The 22,090-nt window shown below is 39.5% G+C and overlaps 1 protein-coding gene across 1 annotated transcript in view; it reads right to left on the bottom strand.

The window, feature by feature from the left end:
* Positions 1-22,090, bottom strand: part of PEPD (peptidase D) — a 232,864-nt gene that overhangs the window by 163,342 nt on the left and 47,432 nt on the right. The window contains exons 6-7 of the mRNA XM_039503186.1: positions 20,993-21,054; positions 7,687-7,731 (exon numbers count right to left, since the gene is read on the bottom strand). Coding sequence (XP_039359120.1) covers positions 7,687-7,731; positions 20,993-21,054 — 107 coding nt within the window. The remainder of the gene's footprint in view (positions 1-7,686; positions 7,732-20,992; positions 21,055-22,090) is intronic.

The following is a 22,090-nucleotide window of genomic DNA, read 5'->3' on the forward strand; positions in this document are numbered from 1 at the left end:
AACACCTCAATTCCTCAGGTAAGCGGCCACTGGCTTTATGCACTTTGTGAACACTCTCAGGGCTGACAAGAGACCGAAGGGCAGCAAAGTGAACTGGAAATGGCACTGGCCACTGTGTCTTGGGAAAACATGGAAATATGCATCCTTCAAGTTGAGGGCGGCATACCAGTCTCCCAGATCCAGGGAGCGGATGATGGAGGCCAGGGAGACCATGTGAAACTTCAACTTCTTGAGAGACTTGTTGAGATGACACAGGTCCAGAATGGGTCTGAGGACCCCTTTTGCTTTTGGGAGTAGAAAGCAGTGGGAATAGAAACTTTTCTCTTTCATGTCTTGAGGGACCTCCTCCACTGCCCCCAGGTGCAGAAGGTTCTTGTAAGAAGGGTCCCTGAAGAGTGACAGGGAAGGAAGATGGGAGGGAGAGTCAGCCACAAACTGCAGGGTGTAACCTGAAGATATTATGTTAAGCACCCAATGGTCCAAGGTCAGCCACGACCAGGCCAACTGGCAGGGGCACACGTGGTTGAGGAAAGAGTATGAGGGTGGATCCTGGGATATGACTGGGCACCGTCCTTGAGCGTACCCTCAAAATGCCTGTTTCTGGCTTCCTTGGTTACTGGAAGTGCCAGGCCGAGCAGATGAATGGGAAGACGACTGGTGTCAACGCTTAAACTCCTTGTCTCTGTCCTTTTTCCTGTAGGTATTCAGCCTGGGAGTCCCCCAGGACTAAACTGGGGAAGCGGAGGAGGCGGAAGACAGAACAGATCAGGGGTATGAAGGCCCAAGGAGTGGAGGGTGGCACCGGAGTCTTTAAGGCCATGAAGCCTTGTGTCCATGAGCTTGGAGAAGAGCCCTGTTGCATAACAAGCATGGTTTGAATCTAGGGGAATGGGGCATGCCCCGTTCCACGGTGAAGTCCCAGCCAGGACTCTACCTACCAAACAAACCTAACACTTAACTCAATGGCTAACTAACCATATACAAAGAAGACAGACAATGGATTGTAAAGAACCACTAACGCTCTTGCAATGCAAGACAAGGCACTCTGACCACCTGTCATGGGTGATAAGAAGGAACTGAGAGGGCATAGGGCTGGTGGCGCTTAATATACCAGGGCATTAGCGCAGCACTCAACGGGGTGCCACAGCCGACCCTACGGATACCACTAGGCAAAAATCTTCAACGACTGTGCATGAGGGCACGCGCACACCTAGAATAGAATTGACATGAGAAAGCACTCAAAGAAGAAGAATCTGATCTATCATCTGTTTTAAACTAACAAAGTAATCCTTCTACTGTTTTCACAAAAACAGTAACTTAATATTATTAAACAACCTCCTTCTGCATTTTCTTAGTCGCTTTTTTCCCTTCAACAAGGGATTGCTCTGTATTGCCTACATCCTGTAATTCCAAAATCCTATGATTCATACCCATTCCCTGATTGCTAATTCACTTCTGCACATCCTGAAGCTTTCCTTAAACTATATGCCCATGGTGTAAAAGTGCTAAAAATTACAGGATTTCCTATGCCCACTTACCTTATTAGCAAATTATCCAACAATGCAATTTATTTGTAGTTACTCAAAGATTTTAAATAGACAAGTTATACATGCTTGAAAGAGAAAGTTGTATAATGAACACAAAATGTTTTTTGACATCTTAAGCATAACTCTACAGACCAAGCACTGACTGATCAAAGTATTACAAAATTTCTACAGAAATAATGAAAACATGAAATATACATATAAATGCACTCACAAAACTCATGCCCAGTTATAAAACTTGTGGCAAAGTTAGATACATAGCAATTTTCTCATTTGTAGCAGGATCCACTCAAACAAAAGAAAAAAAGTTGCAGCTGCCCCTCAAAATATACAAAAAGCACAGAGACATGAAACTGACCATACATAAGCACTCAAGTTCATCATTCCTAAAGTTGGTAGTGAAATACAGCATAAACAGAATGTTCAGACACTGCTAAATGCTTCTCCCCCACTGTTCAGATAACCCCTCTAAGATATACTACATGTTATTAAAATACCAAAATTATTGAAAACATTATATAACAATTGGTATTTTAGTGCTTGATTCTATTCAATTAAAGAAGCAAAAGCAATGAAATAGAACAGTGACTATGAGTAATGAGCTGCTTCTGTCAGATAAATGCCAAGGCAAAAGGATGGCTTTTAGTCATGTTCCAACTGGGACACATTTATCCAGTCACAACTTTTCATTGCAATTACTTAATTTCTATTTCAATAAAATGACTGATGTGGAGATCAGCATTATGGTAGACAGACAATGGGACTATAGACTGACAATAGCCCATTGTGCAATTTAGGAAAACTTCATTCAGACTGACATACGAAGTCAAACTGGTTCAGTGTCTGTGTTCTGTTTTTCCGGGGCAGGGGGGAGGGCGAAGGGGAGGAACCACACCAATATTTACAGTATAGCACATATCCAGCACGTGTTTTATATTTTTAAACTGGCCTTTTAAATAAAGCACTTAAATATATGTTTTAAATTGTATTGGATATGTAAATAATCTAAAACAAAAAACTTCTGCAATAACTGCTAAAAATTCAAAATACATTCAGTTTTCAGGTCAAGTTCTTTTTGTTTCATCTTTTAAATTGCATGATAAAGCAGTTTAATTAGAAAACTTTGAAAAACAAAGGCTTAAAGAGTGTGGGGGACGTCAGACCCATAATTTATCAGACACTCTTGTCAGTACTGAACCCTTGTCCCAGCAGGGTATTAGGACAGTGGGAGACTCTAGTTCATATTTATTGTTGCTTCAGATGGCTCAGTCATTTAACCTTTAGTTGCCAATTATGACAAAATGGGATTTCTCCAACAAATATAACGGAAAACAAAATGCTATAGCTTTTGCTAAAATGTGAAAGAATAAATGTGTCAATGGAAAAATACAACTCAAATTAATCAATTCAACTTTAAGGAGAAGACTTTTTGTGCATCCCTGTCATGAAATAGTATACAAATGACCCAAACTATTTGATAGTCTAAAAAAAATATATTCCTCATTCCAAAAATTTATTGCTTTTCAGCTAATGTTGCTTAGGTACAAACTGAAAAAGCCAAGGAAACTATTAATTAAGGCAATCTTACTGCATATGCCATATCACCCAAACATGTAGACTCCTTACCCCCAAAAAAACACTTGCTTGACACTTCCAAGTTATGAAGAACACACCAACCTTTACAAATTCCTCTCCATTACACCTGAACAGAAAACCTGAACTCTTCTGCTGTAGCTGTCATTTTCTGAAGAGCTATGTGCCCCGAGAAAGCTTACCAAGTGCTATTTTTTAAATTGGGAAAGAACGAGGCCCAGAGTTCTTCTCTAGCATTCAAATACGATATAGGAAGGAGATTCTTTCTGCACCACTGCTAGCTCCACCAACCTCTTCAAGTTCAATTCATACTTTCCTTCTGATTTCCTCCCCTACACTTTCACCTCACATCCCCCATCCACCTGGACTCTCCCACCTGCACATACTGTAGCCTCAAGTCCCTCTATCCCTTAACTCCCTTAAGGGATAAATACCAATTCCCAAAACTGGGAAGGTGAGCAGAGATACAGGGGAACATTGAGTATCTGGGTGGGATGGAGGCCCTGAGAAGAAGGGGTCTTGGATATGCCTAGGAACTACTTGGAGCCCTCCAGAGTGCCGCTGACCTATTTCTCCAGTATCCTGAGAGCTCAGTGATCAGGCTAAGCTTGGTGTCAGTGAAAGGTGATTTCCTTCAGCACAGTAGCCCCTGCAACCCAGAGCAGAGTCTTCATCAGACGGATAAGCTGTTTCAGGACTAGGGTTTGTAGCTCCACTCAATCCACCTGCAACTAGAGCTGTCCCCATTTCTTGCCTCTTACTTGTAACAAATAGTCAGAAGAAGCAGGCGAGGAAAGTGAGAGAGTAGCTCCTGCAGGGAGGTCAGAAATGTAGCCCTGATCTGTGCTGCTAAGCCAGCTTGTCAGGTTACTCAAAGATCATGTTCTTGGTTGCAGAGAGTCCTGCTTCTCATCTCTGCCAGAGCAGGACTATTCAAGGGAGTGGGTCACACTGGGGCAATGGTGTTAAGGGAGCATTACTTTCACGGATGCCTGAATGGAAGCACAGATGGCTATCATCAACTGCTCTCCCAGAATCAACCATTTAATTTCAGTCCCTGAGGCCCACCATTTATCTGCTCACTCTTCCTTCCTTTCTGTATTTGACCCTCTGTAGGCAGTGGATCATATCTGTTTTGGAGTATCATAATATAGCATAAGGGACCGGAAGTTCCCAACAAAAAATTCCAGTACCACCCAGGGTGGAAAATAAATACCCTTTGATTTACGCTATTGCAATAATGTTCTTTTAAAAAATGTGATGCTGTTGAGTTGGGGGTCTCAGAAGGGGGTACCAATATTTCAGACAGCCACCTGTCGGCATTCTTTAGTGCCAGGGACCCACAGAATCATGAGGCTCCTTCCTGTAAATTTCCAAAGGTGGCTATTTTTAGAAGGCTCCTTTAAGTGATTCCCTCCTCTCCCATGTGCAATGCCCCAAATCCAAGGATCTCAATCTTGTTGCAACAGAGATACTTTGAATGCTTCTGCGAGACTAATATATATTTTTGAAGGATTTAGCCCTGCTTGAAGTGGAAATCACAATGCAACTTTAACTAAGGAGCTACAAGAGCGCCTCCATAATTTTGCACCCATTAAGATGAACAAATCACGGGTGGAGCAATATTTAAAAGGACATCTGGATCAGAAAATGTATGCAATAGAAAGTGACCACATGTAAAACATAGCATTATCTAAACATATTCAGCAACTCTATTCTAAACTTCCAGCCATGCTAACGGAGTATCTGTCAAGGTTATCTGAACTGCTAAATGAATTCTCTCGCCCCATAAATTATCTTTGAATCTCAAGATTTGTATGGACAAGAAAATGGAAAAGGAGTTTAATAGTAGACTTATCTAAGTACCCATTCAAAATGCTTTAAGTAATTTTGCTTCATATAGGGAATACTGCAATACTATGTTACCAACCCTGACTCACATGCAAATAGTCAGTGACATTTGTGTTTTGAAGTGCTAGCTGTCAAAGTTTCAGAGTAACTGCACTTGTATCCTCTCCTCTGTTGCCCACTCCGGGAATGCCCAGTCAGGTCTCAGGTCTCCTGAAATCACCTGCTCATTGTCCTTCTGAGTCCTTAAGTCTCCACAGTTTACACTGTGATATCCCCATTAACTCAGTCTCCCAGAGGGCTATGAACAGTGTATTGCCAGTAGTTACAAATTTACCATACAGCTCTTTCTAAACAAGCACATTTATTCTTAAGGAAAAAACATTACAGATGAAACATAATAAAAACAATAACCAGATTTAAACACATCTTTAAATACACCATCAGTCTTATGGGGTCCTAGTGGGCCAAAATCTTTCCAAACCTTCCACAAGGTTAGGCCCCCCCTTTGATTGAAGGTCCTGTCAATTTGCTGGAGGAGAAAATTTAAACCCAGCCTTTTTATATCAAAAGCCCTCTTTTGGTCTGTTGGTTTCTGGAAAACCCAGTTTGGACCAGTATATGCAAGCCTCCTCAGGGGGTGGTATCTCTATGGAGATGTTCGCAACCTAAGTGATTCACCTTAATCACCCCCTATTTTGGGTTCCTGGAAGAGTTGTGGTAACCCTCCCCTCTGGAGTTGCATACAATCCTTGGCCTACTATGATACATAAACTTAATAAAATATGGTCCCCAACAATATTACAGCGGATTGCAATATCTGTCACACTAGCATAATGGGAGACAGTCAGTTTGCTCTAATCTAGGTATAACAGTTACTACCTGAATCTCCATGTTCAACCCCAGATCAATATACCAATGTGAAACCAGGGATTAGGACAATGCTAGTTCATATAGAACTCATGGGTTCAACCCCACCCTGGAGCAACACTTAACTTTTTAATTTTTTTCAAACAAGATGCTAGTTTGATAAGGGGAACAGGGGATGGATTGTAGCTTTTTTTAAAATACCAGAAAAATTAGGGGGAAAATTAAAAGCAACAACTTATAAGAAGTTTCTTGAAATGTATAACAAACTCTTTCAGCTTTAACTTCATTAATCCATGTATCTTGTGCCATAACTATTAGTGATAAACACACTGAACGGGTCTATATCGTGACAAGACACTTAAGTTTATGGTTAATTTTCAGTATTTGAGTAGCTCCATTGATTTCAGTGTGACTACCCATGTGTTCTATGCATGTCACAGAGAGCATAGCACCTTGCAGGATCAAGCACCTAATTCAGAAACCTTAACTCTAAATTATTCAGGCTTTTTCTTGGGAACTTCCTTCTTCTGTATATATATAAAAAAGTCCATACTCTAAATGTTTATGCAGCCCAGGTTTCTGCACTAACAGACTTTCCCTCTCCTAAGTTGAACAGGAACGGAACTCAGCTCCTGCACATCTCCATATCATACTGATGACTCTAAGACAGCTTTATTTTATCTAAAACTTGTTCCGTTTTTTCTTAAGACATTATTACACCACCAAAGTAGTGAAACAGATATGCAACAGAACAAAGAATCTGGCTTATTAAGCTTACATTACTCTGATATGCTAATGATCAGGTGCCTTCAAGACAAATTTCAACTTTACACTTCTTTTCAGTACATGGACTACTGTACAGAAGATTACTAATACTAGAGTAATGTTTATTATTAACACAAGTTATTAATAAGAGTAATGTATAGTAGCCTGTAATATATCAAGCTGCAATACTAGAATGCAGTATGTATTTTTCCAGTTTATTTTTCAAAGGTTCTGAAAAACAAGTAGCTTATCTGTCATAAGTAAGGTTTTGTTTTCTCAGCTCCAGAATAATACATTTAAAATACTTAGTTAAAAAACAATTTAATTAGCAAAAATCCACTCTGTTGTCTCTTCAGCTAATTTGCTAAATGAAAAAACAGAAAGCCTTAGTTATAAAATGGTTGTTAGGACAATGTTAATGATACTGTTAAAATGGAGGTATCATGGGTACCAAAAGGCAAAAGCTTTCTAAGACAAAATAGTATATTAATATAACTTACATATATTATAAAGTGTTGTAACTAATATTGTAATAAATTAAGAAATATTAACATTAATATTCTGTGGTACCTTATCATTTGGTTTATCTTAGGTTGGTGTTAATAAATAAATAGATTACAGTGGAGTTCCTCTAGAATTACACAGGACATATATATGAACAACAAAAGAATTCATCAGAATAATGCTATTAAAATAAATCCTAAAGGAAGTAAAAACATTTATAAAATGGCACCCCATATATCAAGTTTTAAATTAATACTTCCTTTGGTATTCATTGTAATATTGCCTATTCCTTTTAAATGTTACTTAACTTTTCTGTTCCTTATGGTGTTACAGAATGTTGATTTTTAAAACAAACTAAAATCTGAATTTTTGCATGTTATTTTCATTCCCAGCATGAAACATAAGAATAAAAAACCGTCAAAACCGTAAAAGGAGAGGCTTCTGTTGGAATGTCTACTGTAAAACATCCAATAAGGAATTTACCAGATTCTGCTGGGCGAAGTAATAAAATAAACAAGTTACAAAAAAAGGCTTAGGAAAAGAAAGGTTATAAACTACTTACCATTCTGCAATTTCAGGATGAAGAATTTTATTGTTCACATTAAATCTAACAAAAAAACAAACAACATACCAGAATTAAAAACTAGCAATACTATGAATTGCGGATGCCAGAATTTTTCTAAACACAATACCAAAATGCATTTTATATATAGTGTCTCGTCTGAGCACATGTTAACTAGTACAGTTTTAGTTATCAAATAATGTACTGCATCATAATTTTTAAAAACGTATTTAGGCTCCCAATCCTGCAAATGCATGTGCTTATTTTTACCCATGTCAGTAGGCGCACTGAAGTCCATGGGATTAATTATATGTATACATTAAAACCAGTTAAAAGCATTTTCAAGATCAGGCTCATATAGCATACATGCTAGTTGTCCCTATGTAGGAGTGAGGCTTTTTTATAAATAGGTAACATATAATTTTCCATTTTTATCACTCAAATACACTTGAATAAAATTAAAATAGTGAATGTTTCATGTTCATCCCTAAAGTTCTTTAGCAGTTTCAAATCTTGGGGAAATCAAATAATACTTAGATTAAACAAACTTGTCAAAGGTGAACTGCACAGAGAAAAAATAAAAAAGGATGTGTCCTCTTTTTGCTTCTCAATGATGCATAAAGGGAATGTGAAGGTTCCATCTCCCCACAACCACCTCTCAAGACAGCGTGGAAGGAGGGGCTCTCTTTGTTGCCTACGTCAAAGACTGATATTTATGTCAAAGACTGATAACTGGAGCAGCTGTTGTCATTTCATATTACAAGAGCCAATAGAGTAAAGGTTGAGACATTAAGCAGGGAGAAGGGATTTTTAGTTAGGTTGTTCAAAACTTTGTTTTTGTTGTTAACACTTCATTTCAATGACTAACATTTTGAATAAAAGGACAATCTGGTGCCATGAGCTCTTCAATTAGAGTTTGAGAGCTCACAATGAAAATGCCCCAGGATGTCCCACCCCAATAGATCTTTCAGCGAAGCTAGGGAAAACAGATTGGAGGTTCCTCACACCTCTGAAGTATTTAAAAATAAACAAATAAAAAGTGTGTATGTGCCTTTTAGGCCTTCTTTATAGATCATAAGGCACCAAAAAAGCACAAACCCAATTTTTAAGAGATTAGTTCAAAGTCACAGTTAAATGCCTAGGGCTCCAGATGGCAGAGCAATAACCCATCTATGAATACAACAAACAAAAGTATTTCTACAACATGTGCTCATGAACCTATAAAATCTAAAAATGTAAGGGTCCATGACTTTGTGTTCCTACTTCAAGAGCATGAGACAGAAAATGCCAACTTATCTCAGACTTCAACAAATACAAGTACATGTTGCACAGTATTCAATATTAAGGGTCTTCATTTAGACACCAGTGGATCACCCCCACAACATGAAAACCACAATCAGCATTCTGCATCATCATGGAAAACAACTGGTCACTTGGAAACATGAGAGAGTCTAGTAACATTTTATTTTCTTCAAGAACAACATCTGAACATTATCCCAATAGCTGCTGTTAAAGTAGTTCTGTTAAAGAGGTAATCATTTGATGCAAGAGCCAGTTAAACACAAATCTACATAGAGGAAAAACTGATGAACAAGAAATAAAGTTTATATAGAGAGGTTCAATGAACAAAAGATTGAATTCCATCTCCGGCTGAAGAGTATTCCACCATGCCCCTAAAGAGAGATTAAATGAAACAAGACATGAAAGGATATAAGCTGTATATGACATAAGCGACGTCAATACAACAAATGAAAAGCAAACTCAGAGCAGATTGATGAAGAAAAATAGTAAAAGGAGATATTGTAACAAGGCAGAAAGTTGCACTAACAGCTCTATTTAAACTTACATAGACAAGTACAGCGTTGTAGCCATGTTGGTCCCAGGATATTAGAGAGACAAGGTGGGTGAAGTAATATATTTTATTGGATCAATTTCTGTTCATGAAAGAGACAAACTTTTGAGCTACACAGAGATCATCTTCAGGTTTGGCCCCAGCTTGTCTCTCTCACCAACAGAAGTTGGTCCAATAAAAGATATTACCTCACCCACCTTGTCTCTCTAATGGACAAGTACGAAATAGCCAATGACATTATGAGTAGGGGGGAAAAAAAACACACACACACAATTTCTGAGGGAAAAGGTTAAGAGATCATAAAGGACAGGGAAGGCAAGCACTGAGGAAAGATGAAAATACACAACTAGTCAGTCAACATACTGTCTCTCCTGTGAATCAGAGGTTGTCTTATTAAATTTATAACTTTAACAAAAGATACAGGGATCCAAAATTACTCAAACCAACCAAACAAGAGATCAAACTCAAAAAAGGCAGCCAAGTCCAAAGGACTGAATGAAACAAAAAGAAAGATAAACCTTTCAGAAGAGCTACTTAGGACTGAGAAGAAAAAAGCCAGAGGCAGATAAGTGACTGAATAGATTTATTGAAATAACTATCTTTGTAGAGAAGAGTACCTATTCCAGAGCACTACGTTGAGGCACCCGCCTAAGATATGGCACCTAAATACGAGCTGCGGTCAGCAGGCATGTGGGGAAAGCCAGATAACAGAGGAATGGCATGAATAAGGGACCAGTGGTCACAGTCAGGGCTTGAGTTTTATCTCTCATCTGAGGTCCGGTCTACACTACAGACCTATATTGGTATAGCTACAACACTCAGGGGTGTGAAAAATCCACAGCCCTGAGCAACATAGTTATACCAACCAAACTGCCTCCACTTGTTCCCCTCTCCCGCCCCGTGTAGACAGAGCTATGGCAGCAAGAGAACTTATCCCACCAACATAGCTATCACCTCTTGGCGAGGCAGATTAACTACGCCAACAGGAGAGCTCTCTCCCGTCGGTGTAGGGCATCTTCATTAAAGTGATGCAGCGTTTTAAGTGCAGACATGACTTGAAAGAGATCATTGTGGTATATGCAGCGCTGAGTACAGGATAGCAATTTAGAACACAATGGTGGGGGGGCACTGGCTCAATCATAGGGAACAGCACCATCTATTCTACACAGTTTATCGTTGGAAATCTATCAGCTAAGAACTGACCTGGCTCAATCCTTTGTGAATGCTGACAGGTTCACAACACAAGCAATACAGCTGCAGGCTATCCCTGCTTATGACTGCAAGGGCACCTGTACTAATTACTCAAATTATACTTCACTTTAATTAGCAATAAGGGAGCTGAACAAGCTACATTGTAAAGGTTACTGGTTAAGTTATAAGCCTAAGGGGAAGAACATGTAGTCATTAACATGGATGCACAAATAGCAGAGAAGCAAAATTATTTTATATAAAGTATTACATAAATATTCCTGGTTATTCTTCTAAAAAGTTTTGATTATGCTTGATAGTAAACAATTATACTCTAAAAAATGAACCCCCAGCTGTCCTTCTGCTAAGAGGATCATATAAACCAATCCAATTCTAAATCTCACTGCAATTTGCAAATTGACAACACTTAAAAAATCTGACACACGGACTGGAGGGAGAAGGAAAACTGACATTTTGCTATGGCTATACAATCTGTAATGTGTTAATATCCCTAATTAATCAACGCAAAACTAAGAGATATTATATTTAATTTCATGTTCAAACAGAATTAATTTTGTGCCCAGTTGTTCTTTAATAAACACAGCAATTTCATGCATTTCCAAAAAGTCAGTATACATATCCTGAATAAGCCAGCCACTGTAAATACTTTTCCTGTGTACAAAACATGCTGATCAGAAACTCTTCATGCATGTATGATAAAAACTATAGAAATCTTACACTGGTCAGTGTATCAATTTAAAACACAAGACCAAATCTCTCTCCCTCCCTCCCTCCCTATTATGAAATGTCAAACCCTTCCCCAAAATGTACAAGGCCTGCATCAGAGAGAGGAACCTTGCAGAGTAATCTAAAGGTCAGTCTTGCTCTGTGAGACCAACAGGTGAATTCTGAAAGTGCCAAACATTCTAACAATTTTTAAGGAGATGACTGAATCTCTTACATCAAATAATTTTGAGGGGGGGGGGAGCGAAAAATCACACTTCAATATGTCCTGTAAGTAAAAAAAGATTAATTAAATGCCTTTTAAGTTAAACCACAATACTGTAGTTTGTATGCACATAATCTGATGTGCAAGGAATATTATTTTATAGTATACGCAAGATAAAAAGCATTTTACAAGCATTATGTTTCATTACAGTCATGCGAGGCAGGTAAATCACTGTGCCTATTTTACAGATGGGAAAACAGGCAGAGGCTATGTTACCTGTTAAAAAAAATGTTAAAAAAAATCGGGTAAATTTCAGAAGCATGAAAAGGAACCAGGTTTTCTAAGCAGTCTCCTACTGTAAACAATTAATACTGCATGAGTATTCATTAGTGAACAGAAATATTTACAAAGACAAATAATTCTGTACTTTTACAAGTTGCAGCTAACATACCAACTGCTTTTTAGTTCTTCAAAATATACAGTCTGAAGTTAAACAGGAGAACAAGTGATGGCTACACTACAGGAAATGATAACGTGAATCATGATTAGAAGCTCATTTCTGCAGATACATAAAAGCGAACTTGCTCATCACTGGCAGGACAAAAGCAATCTAAGGTTGGCCTTTCAGCCAAGGTAGAAATAACCCAGGGATCATAATGGAGACAAGGTAATTGCTCTGAAGTGGGAAATTAATAAAATAGCTAAGATAATTAATGATCAAGGAGACATTCCAAAGGTTGAAAAAGTGAGGCAAGGAAGCAACATTATTGGAGCAAGTAACAGGCAGCTTCTGTAAGAAGCAGATGAACATCCTGAAGATAGAGAGCAAGATTCAACTGCTTTATGAAGTGATATTATTTCTATTATCCATAGCAAAAAAACACAGAGCACAGCAAGCATAGGAGAAGACAGACAAATTAAACTAAGTAAAACAAGAAGGGGTCCTGAAAATCAAATTCATCTTCACCAGGTCTGTAAAATATTGAGACAATCAAGAATATGGGAATAATATACATCTTCATAAATAGCCCAGAAAGTCTAGATAATCTATGAATAGCAAGAGCTAAAAAGACTGCATGCTATTTATGTGTGAGAGAGTATAGGTTCTGTCGAACAGTCCAGCTCAAGTCATATTTAAAGACATCATAATTCATGTAAACATACAGGCAAGCATTTTAATAAAGCAAGGAGTTGGAGAAATAAGAACATGGGTAAAAAATTAAAGGTGTTTTAGGTTTATTACAAAAGAAATCAAAGTAATGCACAGAAATATTTTTTGCAGTTGCAAAAGATTACAAATAGAGCAGATTTCATTAGGAAGCTCATTTTTCCCACAGTTCAATTAGTATGCAGCACTTAATAGCAAGACTGTCTATTGTGGTCAAAGAAATTAAGCAACTTGTAATGACAGAACTGACAGCCTCTTGAGAAGATACAACTACAAATTAGGGAGATAAAGGGAAAAAGTACAATGCCAAGTGGTTTAAGAGCTGATGGCATGAAATCTGTCAAAAGAAGCGAGATGCAGTAGATCTCCAGCATATTCAACAAAAATCAGTGAATAATCTTTTATATGGGGTGGTGGGAGGGGAGGAATGAGGGAGAGAGAGAGTCTGAAAAGCATTACTCACGTCTATCAGAAGCAACAAAAAGAGTATCTTAGTGCCTATGGTTGTAGAAGAATGAGCTTATCGGAGCTCTCCAACAGAGAGACCTGCCTACTAAATAGCTAGAAGTCTCTACTGAAAAGGTACAGATGTTGTCCTATTGAAGTAAACAGGGGATGTAATTACCATAAGCAGGGCCGGCTCTACAGTTTTCGCCGTCCCAAGCAGCGCACGGAATTGCCGCTGCAGACGGCGGGAGCGGTCCGTGTGCCCTTAGGGCGGCAGGCGCGTTTCCGCAATTCGGCAGCAGCTTCTATGTTTAGCTGTCCGCGGCAGCTTCAGCTAAACATAGAAGCTGCCACCGAATTGCCGCCGCCATTGAAACGCGCCTGCTGCCCTAACGACACACAGACTGCCCCCACTGTCCGTGACGGCAATTCGGTGCGCTGCTTGGGGGCAAAACAACAGGGACTGCCGCCCCTTGCAGATTGCCGCCCCAAGCACCTGTTTAGAATGCTGGTGCCTGGAGCCGGCCCTGACCATAAGCAGCAAAGGCAGTGATAAACGATTATTTAGGCCCGTTGAGTGCCTCAGGACACACACTATGCAAAGTGTAAAAGAATACAAGCCACGTGCCAAATGGGGTAGATTCCTACTTCAATATCGACTAGTAATGGAATGTGTCCGGAGCACTACTCAGTAGTAGCAACTCCACACAGTTATACACACTGCAGCAGAAAGCAACCTTTCATACCTCAGACAGATAAGGAATCCCATTGCTTCAAAACAGCCTGTGCATGGTATCCTGGGAAGAACTGCCTTGAGGTCTAAGACTTGTTAAATTATACATATATAGAGAGATCTCTAGTTCCTATCTCAGACACATCACTCCACCCATATCATACAGAGTCCGCATACTCTTGGAGAACATATAGTACAAGATCAGCTCTAGTAGAAAGTTTGCTTATTTTGGCCTCTGGATTAGAGCTGGCCTGAAGTAACTTAGCATAGCAACAAGATTTTCATTATACACAGAAACAAAGTATTCATAAGAGACCTTCTGTTACCTGTCAGCCCTGTGTTGTTGGGGAACCAGGGTGCAGTATCCAGCCTGTCTGACTCACGAAGGACCACCACCACCACCCAGCCTCTGCTTGAACCAAAACCGATCAGAAGAAAGACTTACAAAAAGCAATGAAAAGGCAGTGGGATACACACCTAAACCCCTCCAGACAAGGGTGACAAGATTAAGGCAACTCCCCTAGCCTCATTTGCATTGGAGATGGGACAGGGAGGCATCTCCATTAGCATGCAGAATGGAGAAGAGAGATTCCAAGGCAAGAACCACCCTGAACTCTGGGACCAGAAAAGCAGGGAAGTATTGCATGATGAGGGATTTCTGCTTCAGATGTTAATGAACTCACTCCTGCACACACCCAGCTCAGTAGTTATCAGACCAATTCTAGTAATAAATCCTTTATTGGTATCCAAAATACTGAAGCTGCCTAACTGCATTGTGAGCTTCCTGGAAGGAACACCGCCCATAGCCAGGAATGATCAATTCCTATTATCTAGCCTGAACAAAACAACTTTGGTATACTCCCTTGAGCCATCAGTTTACCCATAAACAAATCTAGTGTTCTCCCTTGAACCACTGTTTCCCTACAAAAAAACCCTACCCATGCTCATGTAACTTTTCTGATGCCTGGATCCAAAATCTGCACCAGTTCCACTGGGACTTCATCTCCTGATTGATCATGCTGACTGATCTCCTGACTGTCTCCAGCACTCCAGACCCACAGCTACTACCACCACATGGGAACCCCAACTGGTTCAAGCTTTACGAAGTGGTGAGAACCCAACTCTCTCTCTGTTTTTCTTTCTACTCTATGTATGGCTTTCTAACCCGACTTGTGTGATCAGGTGTAGTTTTCTAAACCTGACGTTTGTAATCAAATTTAAGCTAGATTTAATATTGTAACTGTTTTGTTTGTTTGGCTCTCCTTATGTGGTTATTACCTGGTAATAAATAACTTTCATGGTTAAGCTGGTTGCTTCCCTCTCTCTCTCAATCTTATATGTTTTGGCTTCCCTATTTGCTCTGGAGCAACGCTCCTCTTACCTAAGCTAAAGATCCCAGTAGCACACAAAAATCCTGTGGGGTTTGCTCATCAAGTGGGTTACTACCAGAACAATTGTAACATGAAAGTGGGGATAGGGATGTGCTGAACCTGTGGCATAGGAGGGTGGCAGGTTGGAAGTGCTGCTTGACCCAGCCTGCTCATGCGTACTCTATTCTGGTTCGGTGCCATGGCATATGAGGGTGGCAGCTTGGAAGTGCTGCTTGCCTCAGCCTGCTGAGTCCATGGACATATAAGGCGTCAGCTCGGGAGTGCTGATTCACCCAGTCTGCTCAGACGTGCTCTGTGAGTGTGTGCGCGTTCATCTGATTCTGGGGCTGGAGGAACACAGCCCTGTGGAACCTAGGTCCTGCAGGATAGCTCCACTGGGAGGGAACTTGCAGAAAAGAGAAGTAGAGCTCCATATGAAAACAAGTGACACAGGCAGTACATTGATTGAATTACAGAAACCCCCTCCCCAGAAGAGTAACCCTAATAAATGAGCATACCCAAAAGTAATGGGCAAATCTGGTAACACTTCATCATAATGCTAAAATTCGAAGGAGCTTAATTTTGTGCTCACAAGATTGCAGGTATACTATCTGCATGAGCAAACTTTATTTTATTGGGGGAGGGCAGGTTGGGGCAAATTGTTTTCTAACCTGTGTACAAGCAAATGCATGCCCAATATCCCATTTCCATGTGTAAATGTTGGATTTACACACCCAAGCTAGGCAAAAGCAAGTGGATATGTATTTTTACACACATGCAGTTTAGAAAACAAGACAGTCAGAAGCTAGTTTGAGAATTGGTAAAAATGTAGTCCCTGACATTTGCTTTATGTGAAGAATATGTGAACTTTCCAAACAGAATGATTTAGTTTGTAAACCTAACTCTGAAGTATAACAGATGAAAAACCCAACACCATGCATGTTGACCATGAGCACATATAAAAAAAATAATAAAATAAAAAGTGTCATGGAGAAAACTGAAAACATACGAGGCATTTAGTATATTTAGCTCATACAGCCTAAATAAATAAATAAATGGAGTTAATAAGGAACAAGACAAGATGCATATAGAATGTATTAGGGAAATTCTCAAGGAGTCACTGTTTTGAGAGTTAAGATAAAAGAGAAATGAGTGTGGTAACAGATTTCTCCCCTCTTCCCCAGTTTTTATATTACTATTATTTTGGGATAGGATATATATTTATAAGACTACTGGCATCTACAAATAATTCTATTGGTATAGCAAGAAAGATAGTGTGGTAAGGAATTAGAACCTCCTGTTATATTATCTGATGACCTACAATACAGCCTAAATATAACTGATTAAAATCTAGGGTTTTTTTTAAATTAATATATTGATTTGTCAGGGGTCGGCAACCTTTCAGAAGTGGTGTGCCGAGTCTTCATTTATTCACTCTAATTTAAGGTTTCGCGTGCCAGTAATACATTTTAACGTTTTTAGAAGGCCTCTTTCTATAAGCCTATAATATATAACTAAACTTTTGTTGTATGTAAAGTAAATAAGGTTTTTAAAATGTTTAAGAAGCTTCATTTAAAATTAAATTAAAATGCAGAGCCCCCTGGACTGGTGGCCAGGACCCAGGCAGTGAGAGTGCCACTGAAAATCGGCTCGCATGCCATAGGTTGCCTATCCCTGGTATACATTATAGTAAGACAGCAGGTCAAATCTGCAGGTTTTCTTAAAGGAACCCTCCATGCTTGTTTTACCTTTCACATAGTTAACAAATAAGCTGAACACACTTTATTTGGGTCTACCATCATGCAGATTTAATAAGTTTACAGAAGATATCTGTGAAGCTATTTAACACATAACTGCAGTGGTAAGCTAAAGAACATATTCTGCTAAATCACCAAATTTGGAAGAGAGTTATGATAGTTTATAGCACTCAGCTTATACTATTACAGGCCTAATGCCCAGAAAGCCAAAAACTCAGAATTTCTTTATCATGGGAAATTTCAGCATTTTAATGTTTGTTTTTGTTCCAATTTGCAATTAAAATATACTGTATTTCAAAATTTCCAACAAAATGGATCTCTGTAAATTGTGTGTTTCTAAAGTACTTACATACAGTGTTTCCAAAACGAAATATAGTCCCTAAGACTCCAGCAGCTGCTGACTGAAATGGGTCTGATTCTTGTCAGTTTCACTCACGGTTGCTATTCAGTGGTGGGCATCTGTGACGTTGACAAGAATCATATCAATTTCAGTCAGCAGCTGCCTGGAGTTCCAGGGTCTACAGCTCTAGGGCACGGAAAATCCCCTGGGCCCAAGAAACCCCAGACTTCCAGACTCCAGGGCCACCTGCCCTGCAGCAATGGACCCCTGGAACCCGCTCTGAGTTGGGACTCTCAGGCCTTCCAGGATCCCTGCTCTGGAACTGGGAGACTAGACACAGAGCTGCCAGGCTCCCAGGGCAGCAGATTCCCTGGGCTTCCTGAGTCTCAGGGGAGGTGGCTCAGTAGGCTGCAGGAACCAGGCAGCACAGGGAACCAGCTGCCCCAGAAATCTGGAAACCCTTGGATCCCTTGACCCTCTAGCAGTCCACATGGTGGGACCCTAGTTGCCTGTCCCAGGACTTCCAGGTCTGAAGCAGGGAGCCTAGAAACACTGATTGTCCCCTGGGTTTCCAGGCTTCCTTCTGAGGAGCTGGGTAACTAGATACTGAGAACTCCCAAATCTGCCAGGCTCCCAGACTAGCTGGTTCCCCAGGCTGCAGCTGGTCCAGAAATCTGCAAGCTCTGGGGTTCTGGGGCAGTCTGCATGGTGGAGCTGCCCCAGAACCATGGCAGGCTGCTGAACTGGCAGGAAACCAGGCAGGCTTCCAATGGGTGACTTTCATCTGAAGAGTCAACAAAAGCGAAATTTCCATGAATTGTTCACTTTCAACAAATTGGCCTTTTCTGATGGAAAAGCGTTCTATCAGAACATTTCCAACAGTTCTAACAGGAAGGTACTTGTATAGGATTAAAACAAGAGACAAGGCCAAAATGACTACTGTAAATCCTTTCTTCAGAAATTGGTGAGCTGACTGAAGAAACAGTTATAAAAAGTAGTATACTGAAGTTCAGGTCTAGAGTACTTCAACAATAAAAGAGCCATAGTACCAAAGGTTAAGAAATTGTGCAGCTACTTTATAGATTTATAGGTATGTAAGTGAAGAGACACGGCTCTTTTAGTGGGCTGTATCTCAGTTGAAGACACTGGAGATTTTTAAGCACTGTTTGTATTTTTTTTTCTATCCAGTATCTTAAACGTTACATATTTCTAAAAAAAGTGGGATCGATGCATCTTTACATGCTGAATGCCTTCAAAGTAAATGAGGTACGGAACAGTCAGCAGAGATGTCACTCCACACCTCTTGTCTATTTTGGTGCAAGTTCCCAAGAGTTTTGGAAGGAAAAAAAAAAAATCACTCTCCCCCAACTTTAGTTGTCACAACCCAATTTGGACCACCATGTTACATCACAGTTACTATAACATTTATTTGAATTAATCTATAGAGGAATATAGGTCACACAAAAGAAATATTTGTATTGTATTACATATGTTACATTTATAGTTTTTTAAAGTTTCCTACACAAAAGATCTAGAAGTTATTTAAAATAAATATGATCTCCAAACAGGTTTTCAGATTAAAACTTCAAGAAAGTGAACAGAAGAAGAGAAGCACTTTTTTTTTTTTGATTGTACTGTGATAATTTGGGGCAAAGATGCCTAAGAAAGCAATAGGAGACAGACACATCAGAATAGAACACTGGTGTAATAACTGAAAGAGCAGATGTCTAAAAATAGTGTCATATTCTACATTATTTTCCACAGAAAGATCCTGAAAACTACAGAATCTTTAATTTTTGGTGCCCATTTTTCCAGTGTCCTTAATTGTGACAGACTGGTTAAGTTTCCAGTCAGGTTATAGAAGAGAACAAAAGTAATTAAGCAATCAGATTCCAAATCTCATTATCTGACACAGAGGAGAGGCGATCCCAAGAGAAAGTGTGCTCATGTGACCTAGCAAAACGAGTGTCTAGAATTACAGGCAACAGCCACAAATTCTATGCAATATTATCATCTCTGTAACAGTGTTATCTGCTGTGGACAGAAGGTGAATGGAGGAAAATACAACAGGCTGACTTAGTGTCAGGGATTATAAAAAGGCCACCCACTCATTATCTCTGAGAGCATTAATTTGAATAGGCTTCCAGACAGTGTTCGTCCCCCCTCCCCATTTTTCAGTCGAATAGATGATGATCAAATCTTAGGATATCACAATTTATAGCAGACTATTGCATTTAATTCAAAATTCAGACCATCTTCTTCATATTATAGCGTAAGCCTCTCTCATGTAGGATTGCTCTAGGAAATAAGCAATTGTTATCCTTGTTAATTACCATTTCACACAATTGTATCTAGGAGCACTTTTTCCACTGGCAGCAAACTTTTTTTTAAAAGGAATTAAATCTGAAAGTGTATGAATTGCCCTCAAAAGGTCACTTCTATGCAGAAATATTACATCGGGGTCAGCAACCTTTCAGAAGTGGTGTGCTGAGTCTTCATTTATTCACTCTAATTTAAGGTTTCGTGTGCCAGTAATACATTTTAACGTTTTTAGAAGGCCTTTTCTATAAGTCTATAATATATAACTAAACTATTGTTGTATGTAAAGTAAATAAGGTTTTTAAAATGTTTAAGAAGCTTCATTTAAAATTAAATTAAAATGCAGAGCCCCCCGGACCGGTGGCCATGACCCAGGTAGTGAGAGTGCCACTGAAAATCAGCTCGCGTGCAGCCTTCGGCACGTGTGCCATAGGTTGCCTACAATTGTATTACATAGTGTCTTTTTAGAAGAGTGGACATTCCAGAATCCTTTGCAGACAAAATATTGTATATAAGAGGATAAAGTATGGTAGCCATATAGTATAAGTTATTTTAAGTTTGTTTTTCACATATTGTAAAATTCAAATATTCACTGCCAAGGAATTTAAGTTTTTTTCTTTAATGTACAAGTAATCTAAAAAGAAACATATGTACATATCTTTGCTGTTGCTAACACAGATTGAAAGAGATTTCCAAACAACCAAATAAATGGAAAATTAAGGATCTGTCTACACAGGAACTAGACACTCATGGCTCGCCTGTGCCAGCCAACTCAGGTTCACAGGGCTTGGGCTGCAGAGCTGGTTCATTGCTATGTAGACTTCTGGGCTCAGGCTGGGTCCAAAGCTCAGGCTCCAGCCCAAGCCCAGAAGTCAACCCAGCAATGAAACAGCCCCATAACCCAAGGCTGGAGCCCATGGGCCTGAATTGGCTGGCAAAGGCCAGCCATGGATGGCTAATTCCTGTGTAGACATACCCTTAAGTCATTAGAAGTGCAAATCAAATCTCTGGATTTCAATGAAAGTGTAGCTCATATAGTATCTTGCTTATATATTAACATTTTATAATTTATCATGAGCAAAAACCATGGTGATTTAATCTGAAGTATAAAACCAGTATAACATTATTAATAATTATCCAACAATTTAATTAATGTATAAAAACCACCTCAATAGACACTTACTGGCTGATTCCTTCAAATGAAGCTTCCCTGGAGATGTTTCCACTATCAGTATTAACACCACGCTGGAGGGGAAGATGAAAAGAACTATCATTGTGTGCTGAAGACAAGTATTTTAAAATAAATTCATTGACAGAACCCATTACTTAAGGTCTTTTAGAAAGCTTACTTGTAAAAATAATTTGAATGATTGCATAAAATCAGTAAGAGGTAAAAACAAGGTTACATGCTCACATTTAGACACATACACCTCTACCCCGATATAACGCTGTCCTCGGGAGCCAAAAAATCTTAACACATTATAGGTGAAAGCGCGTTATATTGAACTTGCTTTGATCTGCCGGAGCATGCAGCCCCGCCCCCCCGGAGCACTGCTTTACCGTGTTATATCCGAATTCGTGTTATATCATGTTGCGTTATATCGGGATAGAGGTGTATAAATAGTTATTCATTACTGAAGAGACAGATGGAACTCAAGTTGACACATGTTGCCTCGAAAAGCAGGCCTAAACTTCTCTTTTCTAAAATAGCTTGGTAGCAATTTGGGGGGGGGGAGGGGCGGGAGCAAAGGTCAAAAGAGGTTTGTCCTGTAAACAAGACGGTAATGGGTGGGAGTAGAATAAGAACTGTATTAAGAAGTTTTAAAACACACTTCCTTGGAAAGAAGTAATTCCATACTGCCTTGACAACTCTTGTTCCATAAATTGGAGTGCCTCTCTCCTACAGCTTGCCATTCACACAAGAAGCATGAAAGACACCATTCTGGCTGCTACACAGCACTGCTGATGTGTCTAGGTTTGTGGGGAAATCACACAGAGCATCACTGCCTTTCCAAGACCAAAGGAGGAGAGGCACAAGTGCAGGACTTCTGCTGAACTAAGCAAAGAATGTTCTTTAGATCAGCATTCCTCCAGAGCTCAGGGAGGGAAAGCAGCTCAGAGAAGTAGGAAGTTTTCAGTGAAACAGACCCAGCAGAAAGGGAGTTGCTCAACCTCCATAAAAATAGACAAATAATGACAGACATGTACCAGTCCCAACAGAATATTGGAAAGCTGAAGAAGGGCAAAGGACAGCTCTAATCACCATCACACTTTACCCTGG

This window comes from Mauremys reevesii, linkage group 16, assembly GCF_016161935.1.
Source record: "Mauremys reevesii isolate NIE-2019 linkage group 16, ASM1616193v1, whole genome shotgun sequence".
NCBI classification, from domain to species: Eukaryota; Metazoa; Chordata; order Testudines; family Geoemydidae; genus Mauremys; species Mauremys reevesii.